Here is a 26027-nt window from a genome sequence, read left to right as displayed (position 1 = left end):
TCCCACTAACGACTCACATGCATATCCTTCTATGAATGATAACATTATGTATGAGAGATGCTCTCAATGCACGGCTGCGATAGGATATTAGGTTGGTGTGAGGCGCGTTTTGTGAGAGCTAACCCTGATTCCCAGCAGCGGATACAGCCGCCAAATACAGTACAGGAGTTTGCAAGTAATAAGACAAGCGAGAAACGGAATGAGGTAGTGTGTATTCGCTCAGGCTGTTTTTGTTCTTTGTTTTATACACAGATAAATTCACACTCCCAGCTTATTCACGCGTTTAGAATCTCACCTGTTTCTCCAGAACTTTCGTTCCATGGCTGCGACGAGGACCGGGCGGAACTACGACGTCTTCCTGAGTTTCAGAGGCGAAGACTCCAACAGTTACTTTATCGATCACCTGTACACTGCTTTGGATGAAAGGGGAATCCGCACATTCAGAGACGACGACCAACTACAGACAGGAGAAAACATATCTACAGAACTGCTAAATGCAATAGAAGAGTCAAGGGCATCGATAATTGTTTTCACGGTGAATTACGCTTCTTCGACATGGTGCCTGGACAAACTTGTGAAAATCCTGGAATGCAGGAAAACAGGAGGCCGGTTAGTGCTTCCCGTTTTCTTCGATGCCGATCCGTCGGATGTTCGGAAACAGAGCGGGAGTTACGAGGAAGCATTTGCCAGACACGAAGAAGAGTATTACGGGGTGGTGAAGATGAAGGAGAAGGTGCAGAGGTGGAGGACAGCTCTCACCGAAGCTGCCAATTTGTCCGGGTGGGATGTACGAAATGCTAACAAAAGGTAATTCTGAATCAGTTCCCGTCTGCTATTTGTTCTGGCAAAAATTATATGATAACCGTATACTCTGGTAACTTTGGGACTTAGATGACTATAAGTTTTTCAATTAATTTTTAGAAAGTTCAAAATCCCTTTTCTCCAACCGCTAATCCAAACTATATCTCTTCTGCTGTTTTATTATTTTTATCTTTTGTCTTTGCAATCGTATAAAGTTGGATTTTGGTTTCTTCCCTTTTTCCTAAAATAAATGTCACAGCGATGGTTGATCTCTGAAGGAATATTTATTTTCTGTAGTTATCGTTTGGGTAGGCGTCGAGAAATACATGGTTGTTTATTCTCAAGATGAAAATCTGTTACAGTATGGGATGCTGTTGTGGGGGTGTTTGGGTTCCCTCCCTCTAACAGCTAGCTTTTAGGGGTGAATTCTCCTAAAGCACATATCAAATGGTATCAGAGCCTACACTATGCCTCCCAGTTGCAACCATGCGGCACAGGTGGTGACGTCGGTATTTGTAGTGTTCGGCCAGGACTAGGTGGACTAGTGCAAAGCCGGCCTGCGTGAGCTCCGGGACTGCGGAGCATGGTGGAATGTTACGATCCATTTGGCCCATGTTGGAGGTATGGGATGCTAATGTGAGATATCCCACATCGGTAGTATGGGTGGGTTCCCTCCCTCTAACTGCTAGCTTTTAGGGGTGAGTTCTCAAGCACATATCAAAATCATTTCTCATCAGGTTTTTCCCAATTCCTAACATAAAGCGTGGTTCCACGCTCTTCCAGATATTGAAGAAAGCTCAGCAATCTTTGTCTGACATTCTTTGGTTTTATGTTCAATCTTGTCCTAGTAGAATCTAGATCAGCTCTAATCTTTTCTTAAACAAGATGGTAAAAATTGATCAGTGGCAGGGAGACTGATTGATAACTAGTCCTTGGGAGATGTTGGTGCCGGCAAAAATTATCTTATATCCATATACACTGGTAACTAATCTTATTCGAACATCGAGACAGAAATGGTCTCTGTAAATGTGATAGACTTGCAACAATTTTAGGAAGTCCCAGCAGATTGGCTGCTGTTGGCACTGTGTATGGTCAAGGTTTCATACCAAGTTCCAAGTATCAACCTAGTTCCAATTTGAAACATAGATAATATTTCGAAATTCTGGTGAAATTTCAAGAAAAGAAGCTTAGGGTTTATGATCTTTCATTGTTCTAGATTTTTTTCCTTTTTTAATCAAGAACAATTGAAAGGCTTTTATTAAGGAAGGAGATGAAACACTCCTAGGAGGACAACCTACAAGGAGGAAATAAAACAAGATGAAGTACAATATGACATAGAGTTAAATAAAACAGAAATGAACATAGAAATACAATTGCGCTTACTGATCAACCCCAGGGCCTGATTCCCTGTGCTAGATTTGGTCTTCTAAACTGGCCAGTGTATTTGCTGAGGCCTTAGCTGATCTGAGGGCCTACTTGAATGATGGGAGCACAAAAATGTTGAAGGGGTTATTGAAAGAGCATTACTGTGAAAGAAACACCTTCACTGGTGGGAGCAGAAAAACTCAACGGAACTAGTTTGATCTTGAAAACTGCTACAACTCTGGAGGGGCTTGGATCACTGAAAGAGCAACCATCAAAATTGTATTTAATTATATGTTCATTTACTAAAACACCCCTATAGTTTTATGGACTTACTAAAACCTACCTTATAAGTTTGTGTTTTACTAAAACACACCTATAGTTTGCAACTGATTTACTTGATTGTTGATTGGCCTTCCATTGAGAATTGTTTGTACTACCATTTGGAAATGGTCATTTGATGACCTAAACTGAGTAAAATGTTTAAGGACATGGACTCATGGTTATTAATTCTAAAAATGCCCCTAACACTTCATATCAAGCTTTTAGAAAGAAAACTTTCCCCCTCTCCTAAAACAAGTCTAATTAAAATTGTTCTATCGTTAAATCTTTTAACTTGTAAAATTTCATTTTTAAATCTTTGTCTACTATTATCACTACACCATTTCTATTGTTTACCTCTCCTGTATACCATAATCTGTAGCCATCAATTTCTTTAGTTTTTTTACCTTCCCATTTACTTTCTCGTATGCTTGCAATATTAACCCATCTCTTCATAGTATCTACTAATTCCATAGTTTTTCCTATTAGTGTTCCTACATTCCAAGTGTCTAAATGAAGTTGTGTTTCTTGGACTAGCTTCTTTACCTGCCTCCATCCACAAGGATGTTGGAACCCTTGCCTATTTGACACCACAACTAGGCATTGCCGTGGTGGGTCACTTATAGGGACCACCCTAGCAAACCCTTGCCCACTTAACACTACACTCGAGTTTGGGTGCAATCACACTATATCACCCATATAACCCACTTATTTGAACTTCACAAATCAATCCTGCACTAATTTGTTCACCACACCACCTGAAACAACCCTCTTCGATCTATTGATTATAGAGTTTCTACAAATTTCTTTTCATGGACACCCCTTTAGATAGGCAAGAATCTTGTTGACAACCTACATATGTGAAGTTCTAAGACTATGCATATACTGACTCACCACACTTACAACATAGGATATATCATGTCGAGTCAAAAGAAGCCAACACCAACAAGTCTTTGATAGACACCCTTGTTTGGAAGAATATCTCCATCATCAATACTAAGTTTATGGTTGGGGTCCATTGGAGTTTCAATTGGCTTACACCCCAGTTTCCCAACCTCATGAAGGAGATCAAGGACATACTTTCCCTACGAAATGAATATCCCTCCCTTTGACCTTGCCACTTCAATTTCGAGAAAGTACCTGAGATACCCGAGATCTTTGATCTGAAATTCAAAAGCAAGAAATGACTTTAGTTGGTTTATCCTAGAATGATGATCTCTACTGACAATAATATCATCAACGTACACTATCAACTGGGTCACTAAGCCATTAACCCTTCTTATGGATAGAGTATGGTCTGCCTGTGATTGTGTGAACCAAATTCTAAGAACAACTTTTCTGAATCTGTCAAACCAAGCTCTAGGAGACTGCTTAAGCCCATAAAGAGAATTAGGGATTTTTTCAGACGACAAACCTTCCCCTCACTGTTAGGGAAGCTTGCCCCCGGGGGTGGATCCATATAAACCTCTTCTTGAAGATCTCCGTTGTGGAAGGCATTCTTCACATCTATTTGGAATAGAGGTCATGAATAATGAGCAACAAGTTACAAGTGACATGATGACTCGAATAGAGTTCATTTTGGCTACAAGAGCAAAGACTTTGTGATAGTCAATCCCATATGTTTGAGTGTACCCTTTTGCCATCAACCTAGCTTTGTATCTTTCAATTGCTCCATCGGCCCGATGTTTAATGGTATACACCCATTTGCAGCCCACTAGGAGTTTACCCTCAGGAAGAGGAACAAGCTCCTAGGTGTGGTTCTTTATGAGGGCTTCCATCTCTTGGTTCATAGCATCCTTCTACTAAGGGGACTGCATTGCATTTGAAACATTACAAGAAATAGAAACAGAGGAGATAGCAGAAATATAGGCATAATAGGAAGGTGGAAGAGCGTCATAAGAGACATAATTAGTGATGGGGTAGGCAATGCATTTTCTTTTTCCTTTTTGAATTGCAATGGGAAGGTCAAAGTTAGATTGTGAGATAAACAGGCTCTATAATAGTAGGAATAGGAAGTTAAGGGTTGCTTTCAAAATTACCTAGAGGTGGATGATTAGATTGTTGTGGACATTCATGCTCAAGAGTAACCTTCTTTTTGATCCTTATGAACCATTGCTTCCAAGACCGCTGCTAAGGAACATGAGGAAAAGGACGAGCAGGAATACTATTATTACAAGAAGGAGAAGATGGGCCAAGAATGTCCATAAAGGATGGAACAGGAAAACTGAAGCGAGTCCGATCTTCACTAACACTCTCCCCCTGAAGAAAAGGATGAGTAGGTTGGAAATACAAAGTAGACTCAAGGAATGTAACATCCTTGGATGCATACTGTTGGGCAAAGTGGTGATCGAAGCACTTGTACCCCTTTTGGATTGGAGAATAGTCTAGAAAAATGCATTTGATAGATTTAGGGTTAAGTTTAAGACAAGAACTCATATCATGAACAAAGCAACTACAACCAAAGACTCTGAAAGGCAAACAAAAAATGAGATCTTTAGGGAAATGAAGTTGATGAGGAGACTGAAGGCCAAGAGTCTGTGAAGGAATTTTGTTAATGAGATACATTGTTGCTTCAACTGCATCCCCTTAGAAGCGAATCGACACATGCATTTGGAAGAGTAGGCCTCTGGCAACTTCAATGTGTCTATTTTTTTCTTTGTTACACCATTTTGCTACAAAGTATAAGAATATAAGTTATGAACAATGGAGGGAACTTCATCTCAACACTTCATCAAGTATAGCCATGTATATCTAGAGTAATCATCAATGAACAATATAACATATTTATAGCCACCCATACATGGAATAGAGTGTGGGCCCCAAACATCAGTGTGTATCAAGTTGAAAGCAGCACAACTCCTATTATTTACAAGATATGTGGTTTTACATTGTTTTGAGAGATGACAAACTTCACATTGCATACCCAAACCAGACATATGACACAAGTTTGGAACTCGCTGTCGCTTCAACAAACCCCCCCCCCCCCTTTTCAACTAGTGCTATGCATCTTCATTCTTCTTATTATAAAAGATTTTTATTAAAAATAGAGAAAAATGATATTCTTCTTCCCCCTCATCCTCCCCTCCTCTTAAGGAGGCTCACACCTCATTGTGTTCGGGAGGCTTATGCCTCTTACATTCTGAACTACGCCTCACGCCTCTAGGTAGCGAAACGCCTCGCATCATGCCTCCGCGTTTTAAAACATTGATTAGAACCACTTGAGGTAGGGGACCTACACTTCTCAAGCTGAGTCAATAGGATCCTAAGCTTCTCCATCACATCAGAGGGGTCATGTGTAGGAGCTTGAACATTAGAAAGAGGACAATTAACACCAATAGTAGCAAGATGAGAATTTCCCTTCTTTGTTGTTTTATACTTTTCAGGCTTCAAATGTGGATTCAGTTTCCAACACGTCCTTGGTATGTTTTGCCTTCCTGCAGTATTCATGTGCCACTTCATCAAGATTTTCATTAATACCCTATCTATTTATACTCTGCTTGGATTTTGAAGACATGCAAGTAAAATGGTCCACCACTGAAGTCTGCATCATAGCAACCCTTCTACTTTCCTCTCCCTGTATCAGGGAGTATGTAGTAGCAAGAAAAACAATATTTGCACTCAAGATATGTTGTCGAGTAAAATCATACTCAACATTCAACCCTACCAAGAAGTCAAGCACTCGGTTCTTCTCAACATATTCCGGTATTGTTCACCATCCTCATGATTTTTCCATTCCAAGGCCTCTAGATGGTCCATTTCTTCCCATAAAGATTACAAGGAAGAGAAGTACATGGCTACAAACCTCTCACTTTGATGCATATTACAGGCTTCTCTTCAAAGTTGGTAGGCTTTGGCTGTATATTTTGCCTGATAGTATGTGGCTGTTACATGATCCCAAGTATCCTTGGCAGTGGATAGTATGTGCTAATGGATTGGTTTGGTTCATGATCCTATTTGATCTGAGATCCAATCCTATTTGGTCAAATTCAGATCACCCCAGTTCGGATTCGGATTGGATAATAGGATCCGATCAGAAATTGGATCGGATTTGGATCACCCCTTATCCGATCTGATATATATGCTATATGTTTATTTATATAAATATATATAATACACATATATGTTATTTATTTATTTATAAATATATTATTTATATTATATTTTCATAAATTTGTTATATTATTTATTTTTTTATAAAAACATGTATATATATGACAAAAATATTTAAAAAGTACTTGTATTTTTTGTTTTTCTTTATTTAAATTGGTGTATTTTATTTTTCTTTTAATAATTTATTAATTTTTAAAGAAAACAAATCAGATCGGATCAGATCCAAATATCCGACTTCCCAATCAGATTCGAGTTCAGATCCATGCCTATTAGATCCAATCAGATCTGCAATTAATAGTGTTGGATTGGATTTGGATATACCCTAATTCAAATCCGATCTGATCCGTTTGCATCCCTAGTGGAGAGGAACATGTAGTTACGGGCAATATGTGATTGCATTGAACACACCAGCCATGGAATTACCAAGGAATTGTCCTATTCCCATTTGGAAAATTTGACCAATTAACAGTGTTGGATCGGATTTGGATATACCTTGATTTCCGATCTGATCCGTTTGCGTCCCTAGTGGAGAGGAACATGTAGTTATGGGCAAATGTGGTTGCATTGAACACACCGACCATGAAATTACCAAGGAATTGTCCTATTCCCATTTGGAAAATTCGGGGTCATTAGGTTTCAGCTTCCCCTCCTTACCAATAATGAATCCTAGCTTACCCCTACCTTCAATAGTAAGCTTGGCTGATTGAGACCACTTTAGGAAGTTGATTCCATCAAGATTCACATTGGTTATCATACCACTAGAGATGTCAACATTGCCTGGGAGCACTCTGGAAACAATCTGTACTTCCTTAGGCAAGTCCATTTGATTTGGATAGGTTTCTTGATAGTTTTACAACACTCCAACAACCAACCAATGCACACTAGACCCACCAAAACAGGGAAACACTTGGTTGGAGTCCAATAGGAGGCCAAAAAGTGAACTGGCGGCAATACCAACCTTAGATGAATCATTTCCCATACCTCTATAAAAGTTAAATGAATCAAACACAACAAGTTTCAAGCAAGTACCAACCTTAGATGAGGAAAAAGTCCAAACACCAAACCAGGAAACATCCTAGGAGCATCAAATGAAGATGACCATACCATAAAAATCCCTAAAAGCAAGTGCACCAAAGTATACCAGTTTCAAGGATTGCCACCGTTACCTGCATGGACTGCTGATGTCATCTGACAGCAGTTTGATGTCAATAGGCCTTCTTGAGTTCGAACGGAGAGGAAGAAGAGATGAAGATAGCTTGTAACACGATGAGAAGAACCATTGGAAACAAGATAAAAAGAGAGGAAGATAGCTTGTAACATGATGAGAGAGAAACAAAGACACTTGGAATGAGATAGAAAGAAATTAACTTATGGCATTACAAGTAGTCAATGAGGGCATTATTGGAATAACAATCTGATCATGGACGAAGATCGTAAACATGAAACTATCTCTTTTTATTATGGTTATAGATTATATACACTTACAAGAATGGCTTTATAGGACAAAATTAAGAAAAGAACAAGATAATATACAACATGGGCTATGATAATATAATGCAGTGCTCCTAATCTCTACCCTTCCCTTCAAACTATTGCACCAACAGAAGCATCAGTTTGTCAACAATGAAAAGATGTGATCTTGTTATAACCTTGGTGAAAATGTCAGCAATCTGCATGTTAAGGCAACATGAGGAAGAGAGATGGAGCCAGCAAGAAACAAGTCTTGAATGAAGTGACACTCAAAGACCCCCCCCCTGAACTTCTAGGTTCCATCACTTTGCCCCTTTCTTTGCTAACGGGGTTGACAGTGAAGTTAAAATTACTAAATTGCCCTTTTGAGAAGTTAGCTAATGGTAATTGTGCTAGAATCTAGAAGTATAAGAGGCCTTTGTCGCAAAACAAAGTTTGGGGGGCTAAGTGTCATTACACCCCAAGTACAGGGTGTCTGCCTGTAATTTATTCTAAATTATGTGATTTATTGCAACACCACATTATTGTAAATTTGTGATCAATATTGCATAGGCTCTCCTTAATAGCCCGTTGTGTTGGACACACTTCCGAGGGCATTTCTACATAACATTTCCTTTTTATCTCCTAGGTTATTTGACATAAATGGACAGTTAATCTACAAGATGAATCCATTTTTTGTATCAAATGTCACTTAGTAACAAAGGCAACTTATTTTGATAGTACATAATGTTAGGATTAAAAAAAATATGATTTATTTTAATTGTATGCTTTCCTATAAACATGTTGGCGAATCCATGTTTTCTCATCTTGCTGAGTCAGACTCTTGGACACATGTTGGGTTCTTACTCCTGTGTCTATATCCATGCTATACTGATTGTGATGCACATTATTATGAATCTTATATCAGAAGACACATGGACTATTATTATATGTATAATAATAATAAGTGTAAGGCGTGGTGGTTAGGTGCACCTCTAAAAGTGCCTTCCTAGGGAACACCTTGACAACCATGAAATCCATTGATAATACTTTTAATTATTTTGACTGTTAAATCAATTTCTATGACAAATGCAGTGGATTCCCCAAAACTGAAATTAACCCAGAATTTGTTTTTTTTTTTTTTTTCCATGGTTTCTTTTCCTTCTCCATGTATGTAACATATAGGATAGCCCATTCAGTGGAATTAGAAAATGTTTAAACCATATCGTTTAGTTATTTAGATGGTTGGTATAGATGTTTTCATCAGTCCAATATTTGTTACTTTCAGTTTTGTTTTAGTTGCATTATTTATGAACCTACATGCTAATATTTCAGTAGGAGCAACCAAATGGCATTTATTTTCATGCTGTCTCCCTGTACTGTCTCAAGTAATACATTTTATTGTTGTTTTCTTCCACTATATTTGAATCATGATGGGCAGAAACCAGTCGAAGTTTATTCGTAGAATTGTGGAAGTGGTTTTAGCTACATTGAATCAAACACATTTGAATGTCGCCACCTACCCAGTTGGAATAAATTCTCGTCTAGAGGACTTGAAGTCATTATTAAATCTCTGGTCAAATGATGTTCACATTGTAGGAATTTGTGGCATGGGCGGAATAGGTAAGACGACAATTGCTAAAGCTGTCTATAATGCACTCTTCCGCAAATTTGAAGGTAGTTGCTTTCTTGCAAATGTTAGAGAAACTTTAGAGCAGCCTGATGGTCTACTTGATTTACAGAGAAAACTCCTATCTGATCTTCTATTGAAAGAGGATGTAAAGATGAGCAATGTCGATAGAGGAACCCATTTGCTTAAAGAAAGACTCTCTTGTAAAAGAGTTCTTCTCATTCTTGATGATGTAGCTTATTCAAATCAATTAAATTTGTTAGCTATAAAGCGCAACTGCTTTGGCATGGGAAGCAGAATCATTATAACAACCAGAGATGAGCATGTGTTACATGAGCTTGAAGTTGATTGTATATACAAGGTCAAAGAATTGGACGAGCATGAATCCATTCGGCTCTTTAGCTGGCATGCCTTCAGAAAAGACCAGCCCATGGCAGAATATATAGAGCTTACAAAATGTATAGTCATTTATGTTGGAGGGCTTCCTCTAGCTCTTGAAGTTTTGGGTCGTTTTCTGTCTGATAACAGAAGCATACTTGAATGGAAAAGTGCTTTGGATAAACTCAAAAGAATTCCTTATAATCAAATTCAGAAAAAGCTTAGACTATGTTTTGATGCTCTAGATGATAAAGAAAAGAGTATATTCCTTGATATAGCATGCTTCTTCATCGGAATGGACAAGGATTATGCAGTTAAAATACTTGATGGTTGTGGTTTCTTCTCAGAATTTGGAATCAATATTCTCATTCGTAGATTTCTTCTTACAATCAATGAAAAGAACGAGTTGAGGATGCATGATCTGATACGGGACATGGGAAGAAGGATTGTTCATGAAGAATCTCCCAAGGAGCCTGGAAAGCGCAGTAGACTGTGGTTCCATAAGGATGTTCGTGATGTTTTAACAAAAAGCACAGTAAGAAACATTGCATGTACTTTTTCTTCTTCATGCAACTATAACATGAAAATGTACAAATCTGTACATATACATGCATTTATAAAACTCTGAAAATGAATGAATATAATTAAGCATATATTTTAAACACCATAAACAAAAAATGGGTTTTTTTTGGTAATTGAGGAAAGAAATGGGCTACACAGAATAGGAGTAGCCATTGTTTAAAATACCATATGCACGCACGAACAGGTGTATCGGGTGTTTCAGAAAGCTAACAATACATTACGATATACCTGATATCCTATCGAAAATTTGAACCTTGGGGGTAGCCCTTACAAAAAATGGGATTTAGTGTTTAGTTGCATCCTTATTTTTCTTTTCTCTTTGGTATTATAACTGATACTCCTAAGTTTTATATCATGTTTTTGCTTTGGTTCTAAGGCCTGTCTTCATGCAAAGGGGGTGGAAATTCTGTTTACACCATCAGAGATTGATAATATGGCTTTGTCTATTTTGACTGAATAATTTCCCACCCCTTTTATTTTGAAACAAATAGAGCCTAAATTGTGTTTACACCATCAGAGATTCTTCCCTTAAGTTCTGTACTAAAATTTCCCCCTGAAAATAAAAGCACACTAAATTCTGTTATTTATAATGTTTCTCTATTTTCCATCTATTCAGATTTTGTTGCATCAAATATCAATCTTTTGCTTTTCCTTCTTTTAGTGGATAGCTTTGACTTAGTAGATAGGTTTCAAGAGAGTAGTTCATGAGACCTATATGAACAGAATGTCTTAACATGCAACTATTTTCTAATCATGTGTGTGTTTGCGTGTCACCATCAGCCTTTTCTTTGTATCTCTGATGCAGTATCACAATAGGTAATGGAATGGGACTGCATCATTTAAGCTTTGGAAATGCTTTCACTTTGTATCTTTGAGAGGATTGGAAAGTGCGAGGAAAAGGAGGGTAATAAAGGATTTATTAACAAGAGAGAAGCCTGATATTGTTATGGTGCAAGAGATGAAGCTCTCTGAGCTAGATGGAAGGTGGATAAGAAGCTTTTGGAGGACTAAGGGTGTTGGTTGGTCCTCGGCTCCATCTTGGAGAGCCTTTGGAGGAATTGTTACCATCTAGAAGAATGAGGTAGTGGAAGTGGTGGAGGAGCTAGTAGGTAGATACTCTGTCTCCATGAAATTCAAGAATGTGGAGGATGGATTCTGTTGGGTGCTTACTAATGTGTATGGCCCTAATACCTACAGAGAAATGAATGATTTAGAGGATGGGCCTTTGTGTTTAGGAGGGGATTTTAATGTCACAAGATATTCAGAGGAATCTAGTAATCTTGTAGAGTCAATCACAACAAGCATGAGGAAATTTAACGGATTTATAGAAGATTGTGAACTAAATGAAATTCCGTTAATGCAAGCTAGATTCACCTGGTACAATTTTCAAGATAATCCTCTTTGTTCAAAGTTGGATAGGTATTTATTCAATCTAGAATGGGAAAACTATTGGGGAAATCTGGTTTCTAGAGCCTTGCCTAGGGTTACATCAGACGACTGCCCCATCAAGATTGGTGTGGAATCCCTAATTAGTGGACCAAAACCATTTAGATTTGAGAATATGTGGTTAACTCATCCAGAATTTGGAAACATAGTGAAGGATTGCTAGAATGAGGAGTTAAGGGGAATAAAGTGGAAAGGAATCAAAATCCATTAGAAGCTGAAGAGACTAAGAGTCAAGTTGAAGGAGTGGAATAAAGATCACTTTGGTAGGGTAGAGGAACAAAAGCTAAACTTATTCACACAAATTGAAGAGATGGATGAGAGGGAAGCCCAAGGATTGTTGAGTGGGCAGGATAGAGAATTAAGAAGGCAATTAAAAAAGGATCTAGAAGAGGTTCTACTCAAAGAAGAGATCTGTTGGAGGCAGAAGTCAAGGCATAAGTGGATTAAGGAGGGGGATGGGAATACTAGATTCTTTCATGAGTTGGCAAATGGTAGGAGGAAGAATTTAGTGGATAGATTAGAGGTAGAAGGGCAGGTAATTACTAATAAGGAGGAGATAGCTAGAACCTTTGTAGACCATTTTAAAGCTATCTTTAGATGGACATTGAATGAGAGGGTGCCTATAGAAGGATTGGAATGGCCGAGGTTAGATGGAGAAAAAGCAAGGTGGTTAGAAAGGAACATTGAAGTAGAGGAGATCAGGAGGGTAGCGTTCATGATGGATAGATCTAAGGCGCCAGGTTTGGATGGTTTTACTATGGCTTTCTACCAAGATTGTTGGGACATTTTGAAAGAGGATTTATGTGACGCTGTTGAGGAATTCACTGAGAATCATATAGTAAGCCCGAGAGTCAATGCCACCTTTTTGGCCTTAGTCCCCAAGAAACTAGATGCTACCCACCCTAAGGATTATAGGCCAATTAGTTTGGTAACTAGCACTTACAAAATATTGGCTAAGGTGTTGTCTTTGAGGTTGAAAGTAGTTCTCCCATCCCAATAAGCCAAGCCCAAGGGGCTTTTGTTCAAGGAAGACAAATAATAGATTAGATCCTAGTTGCTAGTGAATGTGTGGAGGATATGAGGAGATCGAAAAGAAGAGGCTTTGTTTGTAAGTTGGATCTGGAGAAGGCCTATGATTTGGTGGACTGGCACTTCTTGGTACAAGTAATGAGAAATTGTGGCTTCGGGAATAAGTGGTGCAGTTGGATCTTTGGATGTGTGAGTTCATGCCATTACTCTGTCCTAGTTAATGGAGTGGTGAAGGACTTTTTCCCAGCTTGTAGAGGTATTAGGCAAGGGGACCCTTTACCACCCTTCCTCTTCACTCTAATAGCAAAGGTGCTTGGTAGAATGATCTCAAAGGCTGACAGAGAAGAAGTGATTAAAGGGTAGAGGATAGGTAGGGATGGTATTCCGGTCACCCATCTCCAATTTGCAGATGATATTTTGATTTTCTGTGAAGGGGACAATATTGAGAAAGTGAGAAATCTCAAGGATTTGGTTAGGAATTTTGAGGAAGTGTCAAAACTGAGTATCAACTTTGGGAAGAGTTGTGTAGCCGGGGTTAACTTGGATGACAATCAAGTGGAGGCTATAGCAAGAAGCTTAGGGTGTTCCATTTCATCATGGCCTATGACCTACTTGGGGCTTCCATTAGGGGCAAACCCTAGGGAAAGTAGTTTTTGGTGTCCAGTGGTGGAGAGGTTTCAAAAGAAATTGACTTCTTGGAGGAGAAACTATATTTCTTTGGGGGGAAGAATCGTGTTGATAAGAGCCACATTAGCTAACGACCTATTTCCTATCCATGTTTAGGATACCACCTAGGGAAGCTAGGAAGCTAGAGAAGGTGATGAGAGATTTTCTTGGGAGCCGGGAGAAGGTAAAAAGGATCACTTGATAAAATGGGAGATTGTATGCTGAAATAAAGAGGGGGGATTGGGGTTAGGGAATTTGATTTAAAAATAAAATAAAGCACTGCTTGGAAAGTGGTTGTGGAGGTGGCTAGTGGAGAGAGAGAGGCTCTAGCATGAGGTGGTGGGTAGTATCCATGGTCGCTCTGATAATGGGTGGGATGCTAGAGTATCACGGTAGACAACCTTGGCAACTCCTTGGAAAGCTATTCATGGCATCCTTCCTCAGTTTCTCAGTTTTGTCAGGTATGATGTTTGTAATGGTAACTCTGTTCTTTTTTGGGAGGATAATACCTAGGTTGGAGAGGCTCCATTGAAGGACCTCTTCCCTTTTTTTTCTCTTTTTCAAGGTAAAAAAAGGAGTCTATCTCAAAGTTTTGCTCCCTTATGAAGAATCCATTAACACCGGATTGGGATTTTGGGTTTCGTAGAGGTTTAAAGGAAGAGGAAATTGTGTCCCTAACAAATCTGCTAAACCTACTTGATGCAGTGTATTTGGACCCTTCTGAACCCGACAAATGGATCTGGACACCCAAGCCAAATGGATCTTTCTCTTGCACTTCTTTCTTTAAATCCATTACTCAATCTAACCCCACTTGGCCTTTTCCTTTTAAGGAAATCTGGTGTAGGCTTGTTCCCCCTAAGGTTATGGCTTTTTGTTGGGAAGTGCATTATGGGAAAATAAACACCTTAGACATTCTGCAAAAGAGAAGACCTTATCTTTGTCTTTCACCTTCTTGGTGTATCCTTTGCAAGTCACATGGTGAGAACTGTAACCATCTACTAATTTCCTATTCGTTTACTACAGAGTTATGGGAGTGGCTCTTCTCATTGTTTGGGTGCAAGTTGGTTAGGCCAGCAGATGCAAGTTTGATTTTTGACCCCGCTTTCCTCCCTTGGCAGCACGGAAGAGGAAGAATTATGTGGAGATGTGCAAGAGAAGTGATGCTCTGGTCCGTGTGGGAAGAAAGGAATACCAGAACCTTTCAAGAGAAGGAGAGAAACTTAGAAGAGATGAATGATTGCATTCTAAATGGGATGATCTCATGGCTAAAATCACTGGAATTATTCCATCAGTCTCATATAGTGTGAAGAAAACTGAAGAGAAGAGAGTTGAGGGTTCAGCAATGAAGGGTCTGAGAAGAGGATTTCGAACTCACTCTCTCTCAGCCCCCTAACACTGTTTTATTAGATATCTTTGAATAATTACAAGGAGGCCCTTAGTTGGGCAAGAATTTACAAACTTAATATTGACAGGATGGGCCCAGAATAAGGCCCATTATAGAAAAGAAACATAAATAACAAGAAAGAATAAACAACCTATGGGCCATTTGGCCCATCTTCTCTACACTCCCCCTCAAGCTGAGCATAGATGTCAATCATGCCAAGCTTGCTGGTATCATGTTGAAGTTTTGCCTTGGGAATGCCTTCGGTGAGAAAATCTGCCAACTGTCCTTCAGATGTGATGAAAGGAAGACACACTTCACCCGAAGAGACCCTTTCCCTAATGAAGTGTCGATCAACTTCAATATGCTTGGTTCTATCATGTTGCACTGGGTTGTGAGCAATGTTGATGGCAGCCTGATTATCATAGTACAACATCATTGGCTTGTCATATTCAACTCCAAGTTCTTCCATCAAAGATTTTAGCCATAATAATTCAGAAACCCCATGTGCCATGGCCCTGTATTCTGCTTCAGCAGAAGACCGAGCAACAACCGATTGTTTCTTGCTTCTCCAAGAAACAACATTACCAGCTACCAAGCTGCAATACCCAGAGGTAGATCTTCTGTCATCAATGTTCCCGGCCCAGTCAGCATCGGTGTAGGCTTCAAGTTCCATATGACCATGTTTGGCAAACAGAATACCCTTTCCTGGGGAGCCCTTCAAATAACATAGGATTCTCTCTACAGCTGCCATATGAGTGTCTCGGGGAGCATGCATGAATTGGCTAATGCAACTGATATCTGGCCGAGTCATGCATAGGTACAAAAGTTTCCCAAGAAGTCTCTGAAAGATTCCTTTGTCTTCTAACAATGTCCCTTCTGAGGCTGAGAGTTTATGACTCATATCAATAGGAGTAGCAACTGGTCTAGCACCCATCTTTCCAGTTTCAGAGAGCAAGTCAAGAACATACTTCCTTTGGGAGATAAGAATCCCATCCTTGGATCGAGCCACTTCTATGCCAAGAAAGTATCTCAATTCCCCCAAATCTTTAATCTCAAACTCTGTATGGAGAAAAGATTTTAGATCATGAATTCCTGAGGCATCATTACCAGTCACTACAATATCATCTACATACACAATGAGGTATACTACCAGAAGTCCACTCCTCTTCACAAAGAGAGTATGATCGGACTGTGTCTGCACATTGTTGTTCTAAATCTCTCAAACCATGCTATAGGGGACTGTTTTAGTCCATAAAGAGATTTCTTCAGCATGCATACCTTCCCTTTCATATCAGTTCCATACAGCCCTGGAGAAAGAGACATGTAAATTTCCTCATGTAATTCACCATTCAGAAATGCATTCTTCACATCCAATTGATAAAGGGGCCAGTCAAAGTGAGCAGCTGAAGATAGAAGAACCCTCACAGATGTCATCTTGGCAACAGGTGCAAAAGTCTCTAAATAATCAATCCCATATGTCTGTGTATAGCCTTTTGCAACCAGCCTGGTCTTGTACCTTTCAATTGTGCCATCAGCTCTTATTTGATAGTAAAGACCCACTTGCAACCAACAGGATCCTTCCCTTCAAGAAAATCCACCACTTCCCATGTGTCATTCTTGTGTAGGGCATCGATTTCAGATCTCATAGCATCCCCTCCAGTCTGGAATCTTAAGAGCTTCTGACACAGACCTGGGAATAGGATGAGAAGCAACAGAAGAGAGATAGGCAAAGTATGAAGGTGAAAGCAAACTGTAAGAAAGGTGCTTGGAAATGCAGTGTGCAGTGCACCTCCGTTTTCCTTTTCTAACAGCAATGGGAATATCAAGGTCAGGGAAGGATGAATCCAAAGGTGCTGAAACAGTACCTGTTGTCTCTTCTGTGGCTAGAAGTGTATGAGGCTCATGTGTTGTAGGAGAAACAAACTGTACATTTCTGGATCTTTGCCTTTGATACACCTTGGGATTGAGGATAGGACAAGGAGGTAGAGTACTGGGACAAAGAGAATGGAACGACTGATCCACCCTTGATTCATTTGAAGGAGAGGCAGACACATCAAGATACTCAACAGGGACAGGAAGAGGAAGAGCAAACACCTGTGTCAAATCCTCCCTCTGTGGATGTCCTTCTGGAGAGGAACCATAAAAGGGGGAAAGCTCATCAAAGGTGACATCCATTGAGACATACCGATTGCCAGACTTTGGATCAAAACAACAATAACCCTTTTGTGTGGGGGAATAACTAAGGAAGATAAACTTTTGAGCTTTGGGTTCAAATTTATGCCTTTGGACACTTGGAACATGTACATAACAGGTGCAGCCAAAGACACGAATAGGAACAGGAAAAAGGTCCTTGTCCGGATGAAGAAGAGTGAAGGAAGACTTAAACCCCAAAACCTTGGATGGCATGCGGTTTATAAGGTAGGTAGCAGTAAGTACAACATCACCCCAAAACCTGGTAGGAACATGTGAGGCAAATAAGATACTTCTTGCAACCTCAACAATATGCCTGTTTTTCCTCTCAGCAACCCCATTCTGTTCTGGGGTCCTAGCACATGAGCTTTGATGAATAACCCCCATGTCAGAAAGATAGCAGGATAGGTTTTTCCCAAAGTATTCTTTTGCATTGTCCGATCTGAAGATTTTAATCCTGGTATCAAATTGGGTTAGAACAAATTCATAGAATTATTTTACAAGTCTTGGAACTTCATCACAGGATTTCATCAGGAATATCCAAGTGAATCGTGAAAAGTCATCAATAAACAGGATAAAATATTTGTAGCCACCCATGGAGGGTAAGTGGTAAGGCCCCCACACATCAGAATGCACAATATTAAAAGGAACAAAAGATATTTTATTGCTCAAAGGATAATTGCTTCTACAATGCTTTGACAATTCACAAGACTCACAATGAGGATTGAACAGACTAATTCCCTTAAACAGTTCAGGGAATAGATGACTCAAGGCAGAAAAAGACAGATGACCAAAACGACAATGACACAACATAATCCGACTAACAGACTCTGAAGAGACAGATCCAAGAGCAACATTCCCAAGATGATCAGTGCATTGTCCCGGAGTATCAAGCAGGTATATTCCGTTCGCCTCATGGCCACTCCCAATCACCTTCTGAGACTCCAGATCCTGAAAAACACAGTAGGAAGGGAAAAAGGTTACACAACAGTTTAGTGACTTAGTTAAACTACTCACAGACAACAGATTTGTATTTAGTTTAGGTACATGAAGGGCAGAAGGTAGGTACAAGGAATCCGTAGCCTTGATGGTTCCCTTACCAGAGATAGGGGCAAGTGAACCATCAGCTAAAGTGATTTTATCACGTCCAGGAAGTAAGTCATATGAAACAAACAAGGTAGACAAATTGGTCATATGGTCAGAAGCACCTGAGTCAATAATCCAAGGGATCTTGAGATTACCTGAAGAGGTAGCATGATTAGCAGAAGCCCTTATACCTGAATGAGCAAATGTTGAAGCAGTAGAATTTCCTGAAGGGTTGAAAGGAGAGGTCACATCACTCAGCTGATTGATCATCTTCCCAAACTTTTCATATTCCGCTCTCATGGCTGCCAACTGTGCAGAAGCAGACATCTCTTCACTATCTGGCCCGACAGCTACATTTGCACTTCCTGATCTTTTACTATCATGTTTTTTCTGAAACCGAATGGGAACAAGATTAGGATGGAACTTCCAGCACTTGTCTTTGGTGTGCTTCGGCTTCTTGCAGTACTCACATATAACTTCTTTCTTTCCTGTGCCACTAGAAGTTCCAACATTCCCTTTAGGTTTAATCCCCATATTGGCAAAGTGATCATTAATATCAGCCCCTTGAACCTGGACAACCCTTCTGCTCTCTTCACTACTCACCAATGCATAAACTTGTGACAAAGAGACACTCCTTGGAAAGAATATTCTGTTTTGTGATATCATATTCTGGGTTTAGTCCAGTTAAGAATTCAAAAACCTTGTTCCTTTCAACCAATTTTCTGTAGGTCTCTGCATCATTGGTGGTGTCCCAAGTTACAGCTTCTATTAGGTCAATCTCTTGCCATAGGGACTTCAGGGTTGAGAAATATATAGCAAGAGGTTTCTCTCCTTGCCTTAAATTCTTTACATCACATCAATTTATATGCCCAGGCCACATTGAGTTTTTGGGAATAGGTTTTTGCAACACTGTCCCAAATTTCTTTTGCTGAATTCATCCATAGGTAGTGTTGACTGATTTGTGGCTGCATTGAATTCACAAGCCACCCAATGACGGTGTAATTTTCTTGCATCCACTTCTCATAGGATGGATCATCTTCTGGGGAGCCTTCTTACTCCCGGAAATGAACCCCCACTTTCCTCTACTACATACATGAATCTTTACTGATTGTGACAATGCCAGATAATTAGTTCCATCTAGTTTAACTATGGTCACAGTCAATAAGGAATCACTTGGAGTCCCCTAAATCAGTCCATATTCAGCACCACTTTTGTTGTCAAACTCTGAGGAGTACATCATGTAAACACTCCAAATATGATTTCAAATGATTCTACAAGTATACTGAATAAGGACAAGCAATAACAGAGTTCAGCCGACCACAAGAAGGCAATACACTGAGTTCAACCTTCAAGAAGTAAAACAGAAACTTCTAGGTACTCAGCCGAAGTACCCTTTTTCAAATCTGAATTTCAAAGTAAATACCACTTGGCACTCAGCCGAAGTACCCTTTTTACAAACACAGTGTGGGCAATAGAGACAACCCCACTGTCAAAAGGAGAAAAGTCCTCAAGAACAGTTCGTACAGCCCCCAAAAAACAGCCAGGTATAAGCAACAGTCCACAACCTTGTTACAGTGATGTTTTGGCAGTTTTGACAGTCCAATAAGGAGTGAAAAAACAGCCCAGAAATTTCTGGGTTAAACCAGATTCAATGGCAGCTGAAGGTAGTACAGAACAACCAAAGTTTTCGGACAGTTCAACAGTCCAAACACAACCGAAAGCAATACAGAACAACCAGAGAAAACTGAACCCAGAAATCTGAGTACAACTTACAATTTCGAACCAGAAGAAAACTGAACCCAGAAATCTGAGTACAACTTACAGTTTTGAGCTTCAACAGAACCGAACTGTTCCTCTTCCCCTTTTCTTTTCTCTGATTCTTCCTGGCCACCGAACCACTTCTCCAAGAGATTCGAGTCTTGGGCACTTCCAATGACCTCCAAGAATCAGGCAACACGAGTCAAGCTTCCAGCCCTAGGATATTGAAGTTCAAGTATGCTCTGATACCATGAAGAAAACTGAAGAGAAGAGAGTTGAGGGTTCAGCAATGAAGGGTCTGAGAAGAGGATTTCAAGCTCACTCTCTCTCAGCCCCCTAACACTGTTTTATTAGATATCTTTGAATACTTACAAGGAGGCCCTTAGTTGGGCAAGAATTTACAAACTTAATATTGACAGGATGGGCCCAGAATAAGGCCCATTACAGAAAAGAAACATAAATAACAAGAAAGAATAAACAACCTATGGGCCATTTGGCCCATCTTCTCTACATAGTGATATTCGAAGGAATTGGTTAGCAGTGGCTAATTGTTCATCTAGAAAGACTAAAGTGAGTTTGACTTGGGAGCCCCCTCCTGAAAATTTTTTGAAGCTGAACTTCGGTGGAAGTAGTCTTGGTAATCCAGGTCCGTCAGGGGTGGGAGGGGTACTAAGGAATGAGGTTGGGAATGTGGTTCTTATCTACTCGGGGCCCATAGGAGCTGGAAATTCCACTAGGGTGGAACTTGCAGCTGCTATCCAAGGAGTATAGCTAGCTGTGTAGATAGGTTTGGAACATCTGATAATAGTTGTGTAGATAGCTGTGTAGATAGGTTTGGAACATCTGGAAGAGTAGGTGCACATGGTTCAACCCCCAGGTTTCTGTGCCAAAGGAAGTGAAAGTAAGGTTTGCAAGCTAAGAAAGTCCCTCTATGGTCTAAAACAATCTCCTAGAGCATGGTTCAGTAAATTTCATATGGCAGTTCAACAAGTAGGGTTCAAGTAATGTCAATCTGATCACACTCTCTTTATAAAGAGATGTCAAGAACAAGTGGTTGTTCTGATAGTGTACGTGGATAATTTCATCATTACAGGAAACCGGAGCACAAAAATACAAAAGTTGAAGTAATTCCTAGTCTCTCAATTTGAAGTGAAAGATCTGAGTCCCCTAAAGTACTTTCTTGGAATTGAGGTTGCCTGCTCAAAAAGGGGCATCTTCATTTCTTAGAGGAAGTATATCCTAGATCTGTTACAAGATACAAGCAAGTTAGGTGCAAAACCAGTAGATACCCCTATGGATGTTGACCATGAACTAGGAAATTGTGATGGTGAATCACTAAAAGATGTGAAACAATTTCAAATATTAGTTGGAAGGTTGCTTTATTTGTCCATGACACGTCCTGACATTTTTTACTCAGTTGGGGTCCTAAGCCAATTCATGCATTCCCCTAAGAGACTACACATGGATGCAGCAGAGAGGATCCTTAGGTATTTGAAGAAGTATCCAAGAACAAGATTGCTATTCGGCAAACATAATCATCTGAAAGTGGAATTCTACACAGATGCTGGTTGGGCAGGTGTTGTGGATGATAGAAAGTTCACAAGTGGGTACTATACATTTGTAGGAGGAAATATAGTGACATGGAGAAGTAAGAAACAAAGTGTAGTGGCAAGGTCAAGTGCTGAAGCAGAGTATAGAGCTAAGGCACATGGGGTGGCTGAAGGACCTTTTAGGGGAACTTGGGGTTACTGTCCACAATCCTATGTCCCTCTACTGTGACAATAAGGCAAACATTAACATTGCTAGTAATCCAGTCCCACATGATAGGACCAAGCACATTGAGGTGGACAAGCACTTCATAAGGGCAAAATTGGAAAAGGGAGAAATTTGTACTCCTTATGTCAAATCCAAGGAGCAACTTGCTGATATTCTCACAAAAGGACTTCTACACTTGCAGAACAATGAGTTGTGTGGCAAGTTGGACATGACAGATATATTCAACCCAACTTGAGGGAGAGTGTTGTTAGATTTAAGTTTTTTACTTCTGCTGTTTGAATGCTGTCAGCCTAGGCTGCTGTCAGCATGTTCTTTTCTTTATTTTTAGGGTGTGCTGCCAGGGACCTACTTGTAGTTTCTTTATTTCTTATTTGTTACATCACATTAATATAAAATAGAAGTTGGGTGCCGCCAGCACTCATCGTTTGACTTTCACATATTTTTTTTCTTCCTCTTCTCTTCTCTCTTTTCTCCTTTCTCTTCTTCCTCTTTTCTTGTAAGAGAACAAAGACATATAACCCTAATTCATAATGTTAGGCTTTATGAGAAACTTAAAACTGAAAATTACAAGTAAACCCCTACTATATAAAATAACATATAATCCCTTTATTAAAAAGAAATACTACAAATTAACCCACTTTACAAATGACCCCAAATCTTACATTAAGAAAAATAAGTTCTAAACTAATGCCATCTGCTCCTAATGTAAGTGCAAAATATGCAAGGCGCATCAATCTCAATGTGATCTCCATCAAGAATTGAAGATAAAGTCAACCCATCTATAGCCTTAAAATGAGCCTTCCTAGAAATAGGCACATGTAACCCATCAACCATATACACCTTATCCCTACCTAAAGATAAATGATATGAATAAAATAAGGTGGAGACACACCTTATAATCAAATGCTCCAGAATCAATGATCCAAGGGTCCTAGAATTAGTTGTAGCATAAGCTAAGTTTGTTGTGGCACACATGCCTAAGTTAGCATTTGCAGTAGAATGTGTAGCAAGATTCAAGGTATCGATACTCCTGATATGAAAAAATCCCATATGGAAAGTTATCAAACAGTGTTTCAAAATAAAACTAGTAGGAGTGGTTCTAATGTTTAAACCTATAGAAACTCTCTAAGTCATAGTATTTAGCATATTTGTGACCCTGAAAACTGATTTATCATATTATATGATACGATATGTATTGATACTTTGAACCTTGTCTTGTAGAACTAGGTATCACTGAACTACTAGCAACAGTGTTCTATACTTTTTTTTTTTTTTTGATAAATGAGAGTAGTTTTATAATTCAAATAACAACAATACAATCAGCCTAGGAGGAGGCACGAGTTGTTACCTCCCCCTAGGACTGAACCATAAACACAAGCCTGAAGTACAGTTACAAAGTGGCCCAAAACAAATCTCCCCTTGACACCCCTTGCTTGGCCAGAGAATCAGCCATTGCATTTGCTGATCTGCTGACCCACTGAAACCTGACTGGCATATTTCTTGTCAGCCATTTAACTTTCTTTAGCAGATCCTTGTAGTCCCAACAAGCTGTTTCTGGACTTGTCAACCAGCTCACTACTACCTTGGAATCCCCTTCTACCATCAAATTATTAACTCCAAGATGACTGGCCATCTGTATACCTTGTACCGCTGCTAGTATCTCTGCCTAGGGGTGTCGATTGAACTGGATTTGGTCCAATCCGATCCAGCCCAATGTGAGTCAATTATAAATGGACCAGGTCCAATCCAATCCAATGAATGTTTTGGACCAATTTGGACCGGTCCAATTCAATGTCTGGACCATCCAATCTGTTCAAATTCATTTTGATTTAGATTGTTTTCAACCCAAACCCGGTCCATTGACACATATATTCTTATCTTATATCAATGGGTCAGATATTGGCTTAATCCAACCCAATCCAATATAAATTTGTTACGGACGGACCAGGTCCAGTCCAATCTAATAAATATTTTAGACTGGATTGGTCCAATCCAATATGTCTTGTTGGTCCGTCCAATCCATTCAAATTGATTTTGGATTGGACCCCGTCCAATCCAAAACTGGTCCATTGACAACCTTATCTCTGCCCTTACAGAATCACCAACACCCACTGGTCCTGAAAATAAAGACATGCTGCTGTCTTTGTCTCTCAGAATCCCTCCTATTCTGGATGGCCCTTGGTTACCTTGGCAACTACCATCAAAATTCAATTTTACCACTCCATCCGGTGGGGGTTTCCATTCAGCTTGTGATTTGTTCTTTGTGGAGATTGTAGAAGCCACTGCTGCCCAGTTTCTCCTTAAGTCGTCAAAGGAGTAATCTGCCAACAAGTGTGAAGATTTCAGCCACGAGACTATCCTTGTCATTATGCATTCCTTGATTTCAGCAAGACTTCTTTCCTTTTTTTGAAATATTCTAGCATTTCTCTCCTCCCATAACGTCCACAAGGTAGCGGCTCTGATACATTTCCACGTTAGCTTCCCTCTTTTTGTCAATCTCCTAAAGGCAGCCGGAATGAATAGCAGCTTTACTTCGGAGGGCAAGTTCCACCTGCACCCAAATAGTGAAACGGCCTAGTTCCAAATATTGGCAGCAAAAGAGCACAATATCAGCAAATGGTTACAGTCCTCACGCTTCACTTTACACATAAAGCACCAATTTGGCAGCAAAAGAGCATGATATCAACAGTGTTCTATACTTAGTATGCTTATGTTTCTTATAATAATCACATGCCACTACCTTTTTTTGCATTCCCTGTTCCCTCCTACCATCTCCATCAGCCACCTTGTAACTTGTAGGTTTGGGTGCTGATGTTGCCAATGTAGGTCAGATCCCAGTACTTGTAGCATCACACGCCTCTAGTTTCTTCACTATGAACTATGGAATAAATTTGTGATAGTGTAGCACTATCATGACTAGGATCTACTGTTGTGATGTCATATTGAGTTTAGACCAGGCAGAAATTTAAAACTTTGTTCCTTTTTATTACTGTTGGGTGATGTCATACATCTTTAGAACTTGATCGCTGTACTGCTTCAAAAATCTCTTGCCATAATGATTTCAACATGGAGAAATACACTGCTAGACTTATGCCCTTTAAGTTAATCTCACATATGAGTTGATATGCCTTAACGACATCTAATCCCAAATTTCTTTGGCAGTTCTCATTCATAAATAATTCCTACTAATATGTGGAACTATAGATCCACATAACCATGACGTAGATATACGGTTCTCTTGAGCACAGCTTACAAAACTTGGATCTGTAGCTTTTAATTCCTTTGCTACACTAGTCAAAGACTCAAGATTACCACATCCTTCAAATAATTCATTTCATCTAGCCCCATAGTAGTAATCTATAGACAAGTGTTCTCATGAACCTTATTGGGAAGTCTCCAGGGATCTGCACCAGCCTTAATCTCTCCTCTTATAGAGTCCATACTCCACACCAAGCAGCAAATAAACTACTAAGAATATTATAGGTGACAAATGGTTGTCTATGAGCCAGGGAAGATTCAACCTTAATTGTATCTCCAGGGAAATGCCTCCATAAGCACATTAGGAGAAAAAGGAGAAACTGGGGGCATTCACTCTAGGAATCCTGGACGATTGCAAAAAATAAAAAGATAAATACACACACACAACTGCACCCTACAAATATTCTGTAGAAAACTCAGAAAGGCTAATCACCACTCCGAAAGCTCCTAGAAACTATTTCCAAAGATAAATATTTCTTGAATTTCTGGCACTTCAATAATTTTCCTTGAACAATCAATATCTGATTAACCAATCTCCAAATATCCATCTTAAATCTGACAAAAACACTAGAATGAGCAGCCTTCAAATCACTCCATGTAGCTTCCTGATCCTAATTGGTTGGAGTATGATGCTATGGTTTGTTCTCTTAGTGTCAAAGTATTGTCCTCACTATTTTTCTTGTTATTAAAACCGAGAAAAAATGTGGGATGGCTGAAGGAAGATTTAACTGGTTTTTGGAATTACAGTAATGAGAAGAAGAAATTTAAGTGGCTGACAAAGGAAATCAAAGTAAAACACTA

The 26027-nt window shown here is 39.5% G+C and overlaps 1 protein-coding gene across 3 annotated transcripts in view; it reads left to right on the top strand.

Annotated features, from left to right (window-relative positions):
• The first annotated feature begins 206 nt into the window (after positions 1 to 206).
• LOC148844234 (disease resistance protein RUN1-like) overlaps positions 207 to 26027 on the top strand; it is a 34718-nt gene continuing 8897 nt past the window's right edge. For 2 of the 3 annotated variants that reach the window (XM_088958663.1, XM_088958661.1), the window contains exons 1-2: positions 213 to 807; positions 9485 to 10586. In XM_088958663.1, coding sequence (XP_088814789.1) covers positions 320 to 807; positions 9485 to 10586 — 1590 coding nt within the window. In that variant the 5' untranslated portion in view covers positions 213 to 319. Of the gene's footprint in view, positions 808 to 9484; positions 10587 to 26027 lie in introns of all 3 variants that reach the window. The other variant, XM_088958662.1, reaches the window with a different exon arrangement.

This window comes from Nelumbo lutea, chromosome 8 (assembly GCF_056320005.1).
Source record: "Nelumbo lutea isolate HS-2025 chromosome 8, American lotus-T2T, whole genome shotgun sequence".
Taxonomy (NCBI): Eukaryota; Viridiplantae; Streptophyta; class Magnoliopsida; order Proteales; family Nelumbonaceae; genus Nelumbo; species Nelumbo lutea.
This window is presented reverse-complemented; position numbering and strand designations above follow the sequence as displayed.